The 14,369-nt window shown below is 38.9% G+C and overlaps 1 protein-coding gene across 1 annotated transcript; it reads left to right on the plus strand.

Moving 5' to 3' along the window:
- The first annotated feature begins 1,761 nt into the window (after positions 1 to 1,761).
- LOC143854019 (cell division cycle protein 48 homolog) lies at positions 1,762 to 12,287 on the plus strand. The gene is made up of 9 exons (XM_077363723.1): positions 1,762 to 2,000; positions 3,621 to 3,786; positions 3,877 to 4,105; positions 4,216 to 4,982; positions 5,077 to 5,298; positions 5,423 to 5,494; positions 5,935 to 6,216; positions 6,375 to 6,734; positions 11,694 to 12,287. Exons 1-9 carry the CDS (start codon positions 1,942 to 1,944, stop codon positions 11,988 to 11,990), a joined length of 2,454 nt encoding a protein of 817 aa, XP_077219838.1. The 5' UTR covers positions 1,762 to 1,941; the 3' UTR covers positions 11,991 to 12,287.
- The last annotated feature ends 2,082 nt before the right edge of the window (positions 12,288 to 14,369 follow it).

The raw sequence follows: 14,369 nt of genomic DNA on the forward strand, positions 1-14,369 counted from the left end.
CCCAAACTCAACCCGAGCCTCAGGTTGAGGGTGGTCAACCCTAACCCAACCCGCGGTTGAATCTCTCAACCCTAACCCAACCCATCTACGCGAATTTAGGTTAAGTTGAGTCGGGTTGGTTCGAGTTCACCTTAGGCAGAACAGGAGAATACAATAAACCAAAGAAAATTAAGATAAAATTAGAGGACGGAGGTCGGGTTCGGGTTGACAAGGCCTCAACCCTAACCCTAGCCCAAAATTAAATCAGGTTGGATTTTACCAACCCAAGCCAAAATTGGGTTGAACTCGTCAGGTTCTGGTTGAGCCCAACATAAGTTGCACCCCTAGACTTAGGGTTAATGTTTATAGGAGGAGGAGAGGGTGACTTGAGAGATATGGGAACATAATGACAATATAAATTGTTAGAAAAAATGGATATGCCTTACTTTTACTAAAATATACTTGGAAAAATAATTTAAGTTACGAAAGATAATACAATAAATTTGGATGTAGGACCGTCGCACGAGCTTTTGTTACCTGTCATCGGAAATAATTTTGGATCGTATGATAGGAATCCAAAATGTGTCTATGGATCATGAAATGAGAGTAAGTTCGGATTAGGCAACACCCTACTGGTGTATTAATAATACACATGGATACATGCAGAAATGCAGGCATACTCTCACACACTCGCACTCGCACATATGCTTTTATACGCACACTAGTGTCTATAAATTAGTGTCTGGTTGCACGGCATAGGTTCAGAGAGTGGGGGAAAGAGCAGGGGTTTCATTACCAATTTAGAGAGAGTGAGAGATTAACATTACTTGGATTTTTCAAGCCAATTGGTGGAATTTGATTTAAAAGTCATAAGGAGTGGACAAGAATTCCACCTCACCACACATGCAATGATTAACAAAATTCCAACAGCGACCGAGATTTTGTGCAACCAAGCACATCGAGGTTTTCAGAGATTGTAAACAGAGCTTGTCCAAAGAACAAAATCCCAACAGAGAAATGAGGGATTTGCTATGGACCATTCCATAAGGCATTTTGCGAACAGGCTGAATTAAAAGTGAGCCTATGTGGCTGCTCTCATGCAACAGCCGGTCCGCGAAATGCCTTATGCAATGGTCCCTGACAAATCCCAAGAAATGATGCGGGTTTGGTGGTATTTAAGATGGGAATAAGGGCATTTATGGCTGTTCGACTTGCTGCGGCTGAACCTGGGTGCCCTTAGCTTTACCAAACCGAAAGTCCCTTATGGAAGATGGCCCTTTAGCTCTTTGTTTCCATTTTCTTTCTTAAATTATCTGTCAACCAAATACCACATGTAAACTAAACTTTCTTTACGGAGCACTGCTAGGAAAACGGGATTCCGTCCTGGGGAAAAAAGGGCATTATTTATTGTAGCCACGTCCACTAAATGACAAAAAGAAGGGAGCTCAAATCCCATAAAAGCAATAAACAACGTCTAAAAGGTCAAATCAACGGTCACATCACCCCGTCTTCATTTCCAAAACCGAATCCCGTTTTCAAAGTGCTTTATTTATTTCTATTTTAGTATTTTTACCGACTTTATTTTTACCGGGCGATGATATTTTCACCCCCTTGCAGTACGCATTCGCCCCTTGATCACGTGATTTGACGTAAAAAAGCGTTAAAGTTGCCCACTGTTCACGTTATCGTGGGGCGAATTCTTACTGCAGAGGGGTGAAAATATCATCACCTAAAAAAGAAGGAGAAGCCTCTCAGCCTCTCTTCACCTCTCCGACTTTCCAAGTCTCCATCACGTGCACGGCACGTGACACCAGCTTCGCTCTGTATAAATAAATGACCAACGCCCATTAAAGTTCAACTCTAGCGACTCCCATTCGCTTTGTCTCAGCACAATTCGATCTCTCTCAGGTTTAGGGTTTTGTAAGCTTCATTGTTTCTTCTCAGAAACTAATTCAAATATCAATGGCAGATCCAAGTTCTTCCGCACCCGATCATGGCCAGCCTTCTTCTTCCTCTGAACCGTAACAACACGCTCTCCAATTACCCATTTATCGTTTTTTCTCGATGCAATTTCTTGATTTTTGTTCTACCTTTTTTTGTTAAAATATACTGTAGGATTTATGGAATTAGGGCTAGTTAATTGATTATCTGTCTCTTGAATCTGTCAATCTGAGACTACGTGTTTTGTTTTCTGTTCTTGCGTTGATTTAGGGTTAGGGTTCTTGAATTATACATAATTTTACCGAGATTAGAGGTGCATGTGGATTTAGAAACGGAAACTGTAACACATGCATGCTCGTATTATCATCTTCACATACAACAAAACACAGAAAAGAAATCATGAGCCCTGCTTTGAATTTGTTGACAAGAGCTTGTAATGTAGCTGATTAATGAAGGGGAACTTAATTTGAGTATTTCTGATTCTCATGTAATAACTTTGAACCATACTGTACGATTTATGGAATTAGGGCTAGTTAATTGGTTATCCGTCTCTTGAATCTGTAAATCTGAGACCGTGCGTTTTGGTTTCTGTTTTTCCGTTAATTTAGGGTTACAAGTCTTGAATTATACATAATTTTACAGAGATTAGAGATGCATGTGGATTTAGAGACGGAAACTGTAACACACACATGCTCATATTAACATCTTCACATACATAAAACAAAACACAGAAAGAAATCATGAGCCCTGCTTTGATTTTGTTGACAAGAGCTTGTACTGTAGCTGATTGATAAAGGAGAACATAACTTAAGTATTTCTGATTGAATAATGATATGGGAACCGATTTGGGGACCAAGTGGAAGTGTGGAACCGAAAAAATAGCCTATTCACTCGTTAGAATTCACGTTCCCATTTTGTTGGCTTTTTGTTCTTAAAATGACAAAACTACCTCTCCCATGCCATGTGTCATGTTGGGATTTGTTAGGTTCTGTTCTCTGTCTCTCCCTAGCGGCACTCTGATTGATCTTTGTGTAATAACTTCAAAGCATAGTTTCAGTACTCCCCCGAGCCAACTCCCTTTCCCCTTAGCCGCATTCTTGTCGGAGTCTGCGTTTTGCCCTGTAAAGTCAATCAAAACTCCTCTTACTCTCTGGAGTTGTGAACATGTCAACCAAGTACTAAGCCGCGTCATGCCGAGTCATCTAGGATTTGCTTTAGACGTGTTTTGACCTGCATCCATGTTCTGAAACAATGCTTTAAACTTATAGTGATTCTCATGAAAAGAATGGAGAAATCCTGTTTTGCCTCGGGAGTTTTAATAGCAGTTTGGACTTTGGATTGTAGTGAACTGAAGAATAGACCCAAAATTTAATTATGTGTGTAATGGCCTTAACATGCACATACTGTAATTTAAGATTGGAGCTCATTGAGGGAAAACATGAATTTTGCTTCATATGTTCCCAACGGGCAAGAATTTTAGCAGATTTAGAAGATATAAACTGCAGGTTTCTCGTGCATCATAATAGATCTTTCTTTTGTAAATTTATATACACGAGAGTGTATGCTTAAAATTCACACATTTTGATTTTCCTATTGGGCTCACATGATCGCATCAATTGATCATTGCCGGGTCATGAGTCTTCGTAGTAAGTTTTAAACATCTGGTGTTTATTAATAAACTATATGCCTGCTTCCAACAGGAAAGGTACTAAGAGGGATTATTCTACTGCTATTTTGGAACGTAAAAAATCGCCAAACCGTCTGGTTGTGGACGACGCTATCAATGACGACAACTCCGTTGTTTCAATGAACCCTGCAACGATGGACAAGCTTCAGTTTTTTCGGGGAGATACAATTCTAATTAAGGTGATTTTTCTTTTCTTTTCTTTTTTTGTTGTTTTTGCTCTGTTATTGGGCGTGTGTTTTGGAAGTTCTTAGCATCTGCATATGGAACAGGGAAAGAAGCGGAAAGACACAGTATGCATTGTTCTCGTCGATGATCTTTGTGAAGAACCAAAAATAAGAATGAATAAAGTTGTCCGTGCTAATCTCCGGGTACGCCTTGGTGATGTTGTATCCGTGCATCAATGTCCCGATGTCAAATACGGCAAACGGGTTCACATCCTTCCCATTGATGATACTATCGAGGGGATTACTGGAAACCTCTTCGATGTGTATTTAAAACGTGAGTTCATGCAATTTTCCGTGTTTTCTATTTTATTTTCCCATCTTACTTATCATGACAATTTTTCTGTTTTATCATTGTTCCTTATGTTATCATCTTGGTCAAAACAGCATATTTCTTGGAGTCTTACCGGCCTGTCAGAAAGGGTGATCTTTTCCTTGTGAGGGGAGGCATGCGAAGTGTTGAATTTAAGGTCATTGAGACTGACCCTGGAGAATATTGTGTCGTCGCGCCAGACACAGAGATCTTTTGTGAAGGAGAGCCAATCAAACGTGACGATGAAGAGAGGTTAAATGAGATTGGCTATGATGATGTTGGAGGCGTCAGGAAACAAATGGCCCAGATTCGCGAGTTGGTAGAACTTCCTCTTAGACACCCGCAACTTTTCAAGTCTATCGGTGTAAAGCCCCCCAAGGGCATCTTGCTCTATGGGCCACCAGGCTCTGGGAAAACCTTGATTGCGAGGGCCGTTGCGAATGAGACAGGTGCATTCTTCTTCTTAATTAATGGACCTGAAATAATGTCAAAGTTAGCTGGAGAGAGTGAAAGTAACTTGAGGAAGGCTTTCGAGGAGGCTGAGAAGAATGCACCTTCTATCATCTTTATCGATGAAATAGATTCTATAGCCCCCAAAAGAGAAAAGACTCATGGTGAGGTGGAAAGACGAATAGTATCCCAACTTCTTACTTTAATGGACGGTCTTAAGAGCCGTGCTCATGTGATCGTCATGGGGGCTACCAATAGGCCGAACAGCATTGACCCAGCTCTGAGGAGATTTGGAAGATTTGATCGGGAGATTGACATTGGTGTTCCTGATGAGGTTGGGAGGTTGGAAGTTCTCCGAATTCATACAAAGAATATGAAGCTCGCAGAAGATGTAATAATCCATCATTTGCCTTATCATGCTTTAGTTTTTGCATCCTCTGCAGGAATCAAGGATTATGAACTTGTCTTTTTCCTCTTTCTTGCAGGTCGATCTTGAAAGAGTTTCAAAAAATACACATGGTTATGTTGGCGCAGATCTTGCTGCCCTTTGCACAGAGGCTGCCCTTCAGTGCATTAGGGAGAAAATGGATGTTATTGACTTAGAAGATGAATCAATTGATGCCGAGGTTCTCAATTCTATGGCTGTTACAAATGAGCACTTCCATACTGCATTGGGATCTTCAAATCCATCAGCCCTACGTGAAACAGTATGTCTTAATTTAGAATATTCCTCTGATGTTACTTTTCAAAGGTTACAGATTATTGTGTAGTCTTTTTCATTTTAATTTGTGTAATTAGCTCACCATGAGAGATGCAAACTGTGTTTGACAGGTTGTGGAGGTGCCGAATGTATCGTGGGAGGATATTGGTGGCTTGGACAACGTGAAAAGAGAACTTCAGGAGGTATGTCTTTTTTTTGGCACAAGTAATTTAATTTTTATATAGTTACCAAACATCATACCTATATCAATTCATGGACCTTTTGATACCCACAATTTGTTCACGTGTCTGCAGGTTATGTCAGCTAATATAGACAATTAGTTGATTTATATACTTCTAGCAGTAGTCCAAATAGTTTTTTGTCATCCTGTTGACACTTGTGCTGTTTATTCTTTAGAAAAGGACTTGTTTTGCGTTATTTATTCTTTAGAAGAATACTTTTTTTATGCCATTAAAAAAACGAAGACTTGTTTTTAATAACAAGGATTGTCTCTTGTTGTCCTGGCTGCTTATTTTTTTCATCTATTTTATTTACTCGGTTCTTTTTCTGTACTGCTGCTTGCTAATTATTATTGCTGTCGATGATGAATTTAATTAAATTACTAGTATGTTATTGTTGGCAGACTGTACAATACCCAGTGGAGCATCCTGATAAATTTGAGAAATTTGGCATGTCTCCATCTAAAGGTGTTCTTTTCTATGGGCCTCCTGGGTGTGGTAAGACCCTTCTTGCAAAGGCTATTGCAAATGAGTGTCAGGCTAATTTCATTAGTATCAAAGGACCTGAGTTGCTAACAATGTGGTTTGGAGAAAGTGAGGCTAATGTAAGGGAAATATTTGACAAGGCCCGCCAATCAGCTCCATGTGTGCTTTTCTTTGATGAACTTGATTCAATTGCAACCCAGGTAATTAATTTTAACTAGAAGGTATTCCAATTATTTATAATAGCATTTTTTCACTATTGGGCAATAGACAAACAAGTCTGTTTAGTTTATCTCCAGTTTCTTCTCACATGCCTTAGTAATTATAAATTATAATTAATGATTATCATGGTTATTTTCAGCGTGGAAGTTCTGTTGGAGATGCCGGTGGCGCCGCTGATAGGGTTTTGAATCAACTATTGACAGAAATGGATGGCATGGGTGCGAAAAAAACAGTTTTCATTATTGGGGCAACAAATAGGCCAGACATTATTGACCCAGCATTGCTTAGGCCTGGTCGTTTAGATCAGTTGATCTACATACCTTTGCCAGATGAGGCCTCCCGTCTTCAAATTTTCAGAGCGTGCTTGCGGAAATCCCCCGTCTCTAAGGATGTCGACATTACAGCTCTCGCACGATATACTCATGGTTTCAGTGGCGCAGATATTACTGAAATCTGCCAGCGTGCTTGCAAATATGCCATCAGAGAAAATATTGAGAAGGTAAGCCTAAACTTGATTTTGAATTACGTCATATACCATTTTGGTAAGATCTAATACATGAAGACAAACATGTGCATGCATTGGCATGAGTGGGCACGCACAACCAAATTCTTTCTTTAGGTTTTTTATTTTGGATCCTTGCATGAGTGTTTGACTCCCTCTCTTGTTCTTTCTGCTTGGGTCGGTGAAAGTAATATTCTCTTGTGTGATGAATTGCCTTGGTTTATCTGTTTGAATGAAAAACGAAGTAGATCAGAAGAAGGTATCATTCCAAATAAAATAAATAAATCAGAAAAATGTGAGAGCCCACAAACAAATGGTATCAACTAGGGCAACTTGCTGCATATATCTTACCATCACAGAGAAAAGTATTTACTCTGTTACATATCATATATATATTTTAATATAACATATAATATACACCTGGTATGGATATTGCATAAGGCTTCCACGATATAAAATTTAGTTGCAGTCCCTACAATGTGCATTCTTGCTTTATTAACTGAACTTTATGACTTTTTTGGTGCGTGTCCAAAGAAATGATTTTAAGGAGTAACCATACAATCATTATTAGCAACTTAGATCTAGTGGGTGGTGTTTATGTTACCTGGGTATGGGTTTCGGTTTCGGATATTGCAAGGGTCTGATATTAAGATTCCCCAAGTTCCAGAATCTTTGGGTACAGTTACGACAATGATCCAATGCGTGTGGGACATGAGTAGGGACTAATGATCCTTCAAGGAAATGTTATTTCTAAGTGGGTGATGTCAACGTGAGACATAGGTAAGGACTAAGGATCATTCAAGGATATGTTAAAATAGTTTAAACTTTAAACTAATTTGATTTGAGTTTTAAAGAGAACTTACACCTCTCTTGTACAACAAATCAATACTTCCTTTCCTAGATACCTCTCTTTAGATTAGGATTCTCATTTCCTTTAGGATGAGGAATATATAAAGAATAAAGTATTTGCAACTTTCTTAGGGTTCTCATACCCCTTTTGATGACTATTATGGAAAAACAAAGATTTATGCTCAAATCATGATAGGATCGAGCTGTCATCTGGAGGAATATAAAAAGAATAAAGTATTTGCAACTTTTCTTAGGGTTCTCAATATCCCTTTTGATGACTATAATGAAAAAACAAAGATTTATGCTTAAATCATGATAGGATCGAGCTGTCATCTTGGTCATTAGATTTAGTTTTTTTTCTTCTATTTGACTATTTGAAATATCTTATTTTTCTTTTAGGTAGTATTTTATTTGATTTATTAGTATTTTTATTTAGCCTAGCTGTGGGGATGTCTACATCAACATATGACCCACCGCACTCATGTTCCATGACCCACTTATCCTTTTAAACTCATCTTTTATAGCGTTGTAGTCGTAACCCACTTATTTCTTATTTCCTATTATTAGCTAAACCACCAAAAGCCAACTTACAGCCCTTTTAATGCATTTTCTTTTGACCTATTGGTAAAATATACGGTCTCATCACTTAAAATAACTTAATATGAAGTACCTTCATATAAATACTTTGAACACAAACCTAAAAATGGCTAATTTTGGAAAACGTGAAGAAACTTCTTCCCTTCTCATCTCTCCTCCTCTCCTCAACTACACTTTCCCCCTTCCTCCTTTCTTTCACCATCCACCCGCCTTCTTACATTCATCCCTCCCACTTCCCTTCCTTTTTTGCTTTTTTGTCTCATTCGTTGTATTCTCATTTTGTTTTTCTTCTTTTAACTTTATATACCACTTCCCGTTTCCTCCTTATCTTTTTTCTCTCCTTGATCTTCATTCTCCCTTTTCTTGATTTTGATCTTTTCAGAATCACGATCTTTTCTTGATCTTGATTTGATCCTTTTTGGATCTTCCTTTTCCTTTTTTTTCTAGATCTTTATGCTTCTTTCCTTTATCTCTCCTTGTCTTGGCTGCGATCAACCCCTCTTCCTCTCCACTCTAGCTATCCCTCTTCCCCCTTTTGGAGACCACCTACAACAGGATGATGCCCGAGGCCCGATATGACATCATCAGTATGTCTTCAACACATTTAATCCATTAGACCACCTACATCACTCCCTTTTAGCCCTTCTACCCACCTAACAATTACTTTATATGCCTTAATATGTCCCTATTCATTATCCTTAACCCTTTCCTCACACTCTATGTTGCCACTAGTCTGCAATCCATCCTAGATTCATTTGGCCATAGATAGATAGTTTTTTTTTATAGATCTGATTTTCTTGATTAGTAACATGGTTTCCCAGATTTATAACTTATTGTGAGGAACTCGCTTAGCCGACCCCAACTAGTTTGGGGCTGTTAACTTACCAACTTCTCTAATAGCTTAAGCTGTTGGAGAAAGGCGTTATTTATCTTTTATACTTTAACACTCCCCCGCACATGTAGCCCACTTGGCAAACACGTGGCACATGTGGTCTCACTTTGGGCTAACCATTGCATGTGGATTTTCGCTATCCGGGAGGTTTGAACTCGAGACCTTTGGCTTTGATACCATGTTAACTTACCAACTTCTCCAATAGCTTAAGCTGTTGGAGAAAGGCGTTATTTATCTTTTATACTTTAACAGGGACAAAGTCTTAGTTGAGTTGAGTTGAGTTGTGTGTGGAACTAGCTTATGTGATTTGATTTCTAATGGTAAAATAATTCTGTCTTTGCCATGTAAAAAAGTATATCCAAAGTCTTTGAATCTTTTTGAAAACTTGGCTTTTTTTAAATTGCTGCTTGCAGTCTATGTTGTTATGAGAATGTGTGGTGTTGTTTTATTGAAGTTATAAACTTATAACCCATCTATGCACCTGAAGTTCCCAGAAAATGACTTTCGAACCCTAGTTTTGCTCCAAATTGGTATTAGAGCTAGATCCGCATCAAACGGTCATCTTCCTTTTCTCATATATGAAAGACCAGACACCTGATCAGTAGTGGTAGGGAAAAAAAATCCCAAAATGAGGATATAGATCCGACATATTTAACATGTATCCTATACCCCTATCGTATCCTGTTGAGTTGGTGGTGTTCTTATCATCATAATGGTGCCCAGCTAGTAGGCAGTATAACCATCAGCATGAGCGTAACAAGTGGCTGGGGTTCTTTTTTCTTACAGATGCCTAATACCTGCCAAGCAACAAGGGTTCACCTTGCTTATTCTTCTTCTTACTTGGTCTGTGGTTGTCTGTGATTACTGATTACTTGCTATGCCGGAGCTTTTATCCTTGCTCTCTTCCTACTTTTCATTGCTTATCTACAGGCAAAGCGAATTCAATGTAGGGTACTGCTTTGGTGGTTAGGAATTTTATTGGGAAGGATCTCTAGGTTGATGTAGGTATTGACTGGCAAAATCTCATTTGTAAGAATGTTGACTTTTTTTAATTGTTTTATTTAGATAGTTGTTATTCTTCCTCTTTGTTCCTTGGCTTCTCACATTCAAATGGTAGAACAGAGAGCAGAGTACAATGGTAAATAGAGATCCATGTTTCCTGTGATGTTTTGGTCCGACCATGAACGATTTGATTACATTGTAGCAGGGATCTTCTGCTTAGTGCTGCCCCTACTTCAGAATGGCATGCTGCGTACGTACTTTGTGGTATAAAATATCTTATTTGTCACTTCTTCTTGTTGTTCTTTCCACACCTTCCCTTCCCTGCCACTTTTTTCTTAGACTCTTTACAGTGATTGAGTGCCTTCTTTTCCTCTCTACTTAGAACCTGCACTTAGTATGCTCTCTCTCTCTCTCTCTCTCTCTCTCTCTCTCTCTCTCTCTCTCTCTCTCCCTCCCTCCCTCCCTCCCTCCCTCCCTCCCTCTCTCTCTCTCTCTCTCTCTCTCTCTCTCTCTCTCTCTCTCGTAGGTTGGAATAAAAAGCTGTTGCGGTCTTCACCGTAGATGTCCACAAATGATGTGCACGGTAGCATCATCCCATTTAAAATTGCTTCCGTGCCTCATTTGATAACTGTAAAAATTATTTGCGTGTCTGTGGTATATATAAGGGGAAAACTTGGGTGGCCTTGGATGAGTCCCAAAGTTTTTTAAAACCTTATAAATTGTTTTGGCTATTAGATACCTTATAAATGTAAATTTCTTATTGTTATTAAATAGATAACAAATGTAAATTTCACTGTTGTAGCTGCTCCAACAATATTTGTATCATCCTAAAACCTTTATTGTACAAGGCGTCTTTAGGAGCCTGCTAAAAGCACAGCTAAACTGTTGATTTTATCGACGTTGATCTTATGGAATCCTAGTGCATGGGCCATGGAACTAAGTATCATGTAGCAACATTCAGGGATCACAACGATTCAAAAAAAAAAAAAAAACACTCGGGGATCACATGTGTATGTGTGCAGGATCCAACATCGACCATTGAGATCATATGCTAATGGTGATAGTTTCGGCGGTGAACTCATAAATTTAAGCTCTCAAATCGCACCGTCTCTAACTTTACCTACCTCATAAAGACTTCTATTTATGAAAGCACATATTTTTGCATGAAACATGTTCATACAATAGTATGTGCTGTTTTCTTTTAATCTTATAAGCATGCAGTCTTATTTGCATATAATTTTAATTTTCTATGCTAATACTGGTTATAAAAAGATTTGCATATATCTTAGTTTATGTTTTCCAAAGTGGACTTAATGACCTGTTTGCAAACAAGACTCAATTTAAAATAAATCTTATTTGCAAAAAAAAGGCTGATTTTGGTGGCTTCCAAAGACCCTTAAGTTTTACTGCTGAATCGTGAAGCCATTGTGGTTAGTATCTGAAATTCATTCTGTTCCAACTAAAATCCTTGAAATTATATGAACAGCACTTTGTTCTCGATTCTAGGCTTGTCAAGGCGCCCTTCATTTTTAAATGGAACCTAAGTACCCTTTCCTCCATGCTATTGTCTGCATTCCTAGTTGTTTATTTCCTAATTTATTGTACTTGGGTAACAGGATATTGAGAGGGAGAAGAAGAGGAGTGAGAATCCTGAAGCAATGGAGGAAGACGACACCGATGATGTCTCTGAGATTAAGGCGGGACACTTCGAGGAATCAATGAAATTTGCACGTCGGAGTGTGAGTGATGCTGACATCCGGAAATACCAGCTGTTTGCTCAGACCCTCCAGCAATCTCGTGGGTTTGGTTCGGAATTCCGCTTCCCAGACCGTACCGAAAATACTACTACTACTACTACCACAGCAGACCCCTTTTCGTCTGCCACTGGGGACGACGACGACCTGTATAACTGAAATCAAATACAGGTGTATCTAACTATCCAGGCGGACTTAGGTTCAAACGGGTCTTTTGGTTGATTTTTTTTCAATTGGATGATGGGAAGATTGCTATTATTTACTTCTTTTTTTCTGAATGTTATGTTTAGAATCCAGTTGTAGGTATTTTTCTGTAGGGTGGGAAAATGAGACGTTTGTTTACATGCCAATCTATGTGGATACATTTTCCTGACAACTTTGTTGCTGTGTTCCCAAATTTCAGTTTGTTTTGCGGTGGGTGTTTCAAATTTCCTATACAGATTCTCCATTATATTATAGACTGATTACACTATGGTTTACTGAGATAAAATTTTTATTAGGTCGGTTTGTGCAATTATTAGGGTTTACTAAGGGGCTGTTTGGATACATGGATTTTAGAATTCAGGTTTTTAGTTTGAAAACAGTGTTAAAGAGGGTTCATGATCAAGCTGTTGTATGCTGTCCTGATAGTGTTCTTTGGATTTAAGTAAGAAAACCAGGTTTTCTCCCACATCCTGAGATTTTCTAAAACCTGGAAAGATGGGATGATCTCCTCCTCTCTTGCTGACGGAAAGAAGGTTGAGAAAACAGAAAACGACGGCTGGTCTCCTTCTCTCGTCTCCCAACTACGATTTGGAGGAAATCTAGGGTTCTAAAATATTAGAATCCAGGTTTTTAGTTTGAAAACAGTGTAAAAGAGGGTTCATGACCAAGCTGCTGTATGCTGTCTTGACAGCGTTTCTTGGATTTTAAGTGAGAAATTCATCTCTCTTGCATCCTGAGATTTCTATAACCTGGAAATATGGGAGGATCTGCTACTCTCTTACTTACGGAAAGAAGGGCGAGAAGTCAAAAAAGAGTAAAAAACGACATGGTCCGCTTCTTCTATTGTCTCTTAGCTACAATTTTGAAGAAATCCTGGATTCTAAAATCCGCGTATCCAAACGGCAAAAAAGAGTAAAAAACGACATGGTCCGCTTCTTCTATTGTCTCTTAGCTACAATTTTGAAGAAATCCCGGATTATAAAATCCGCGTATCCAAACGGCGCCGTTTGGATACGCGGATTTTAGAATCCAGGTTTTTAGTTTGAAAACAGTGTAAAAGAGGGTTCGTTTCTTGGATTTCAAGTGAGAAATTCAGGTTTTAAAAATCTCTGCTGCAACTTGAGATTTCTAAAACCTGGAAATATGGGAGGATCTGCTACACTCTTGCTGTCGGAAAGAAGGGCGAGAAGTAAAAAGCAAGTAAAAAACGACGTCAGGTCCTCTTCTTCTCTTGTCTCTTGGCTACAATTTTCAAGAAATCCTGAATTCTAAAATCCGCGTATCCAAACTGCCCCTAAATGTTTTGGTTGGTTTTGGGGTGCCATATCATCTAGTGTTTTGTTTCATTTTTGTTTGCTGATGTGGTATGACTCTTTTGTCTCCTACTAAACAACTTTGAAAAAAGAAGGGTTTTTGGTAGCAGAGATTTTGGGATTTAGTAATCTTATCCCTTATTTTAGTCACGACACTCCTCATCGGGGAAACTACTTTAGTTGACAACGAAACACTACTTACCAGTACTCAACATGGTACTGGTTTTAGCAGCAAGAATTGTTCTATCGGCCTGATTTTTTTTTGAACTTGACCCTCTTTCTACAATCAGCATACTCGATGGATGGACTAGATTGATTGTAAGATTGATTGATGAGATGAGAGCCCACCGGATGAACGGCATAGATGGATTGCGATAGATCATTTCTCAATATCTACCACCATACATGTGGACGTATTGATTTGTATCAAGTAGGCCGTAGAAAAACACATCTTAGGTGTGGCACACTTGTAATCTAGGCTGCTGATTGATGGTCCAAAATCATTTCGATCGGACGATATTAACCATCAGCGATTTGCAAACTGATGGTTAACAAGCAAGTCTGTTATTGCTATGAATGATTGTTCATTTTTTCTGGACCCTGGCTCATCCAATGTGTGGGGTCCACCATTTGGATGTATGGTGGAGATGATGCAATATCAGATCGAAAGCTACCTCATAAGTCATAACTGAACATGTTAAAGGTTTACCATGTGCACCCACATGCTCTCTCTCATGGATTCTGTAGTGGATTCTGTTTGTACAGCATGAAGAGACATTCATGTGTGGTCACGCTCTTTAGCAGAGAAAAAATAAAAGCTAAGTCATTTTCTTATTCTAAATGGATGCGCCTTTTAGCTTTAAGTACTGTCGTTTTTTTACAGCTGCTGGCACAGAGCTGCAGAAAGGCACACTGCGACAAAAGGAAAAACCTCTCTCTCTCTCTCTCTCTCTCTCTCTCTCTCTCTCTCTCTCTCTCTCTCTCTCTCTGAGTTGTCCAGAGGGATCACTATCAGATAATC

This window comes from Tasmannia lanceolata, unplaced genomic scaffold (genome assembly GCF_043159265.1).
Source record: "Tasmannia lanceolata isolate RefF3 unplaced genomic scaffold, GAP_Taslan_0.1 ptg000020l, whole genome shotgun sequence".
NCBI classification, from domain to species: domain Eukaryota; kingdom Viridiplantae; phylum Streptophyta; class Magnoliopsida; order Canellales; family Winteraceae; genus Tasmannia; species Tasmannia lanceolata.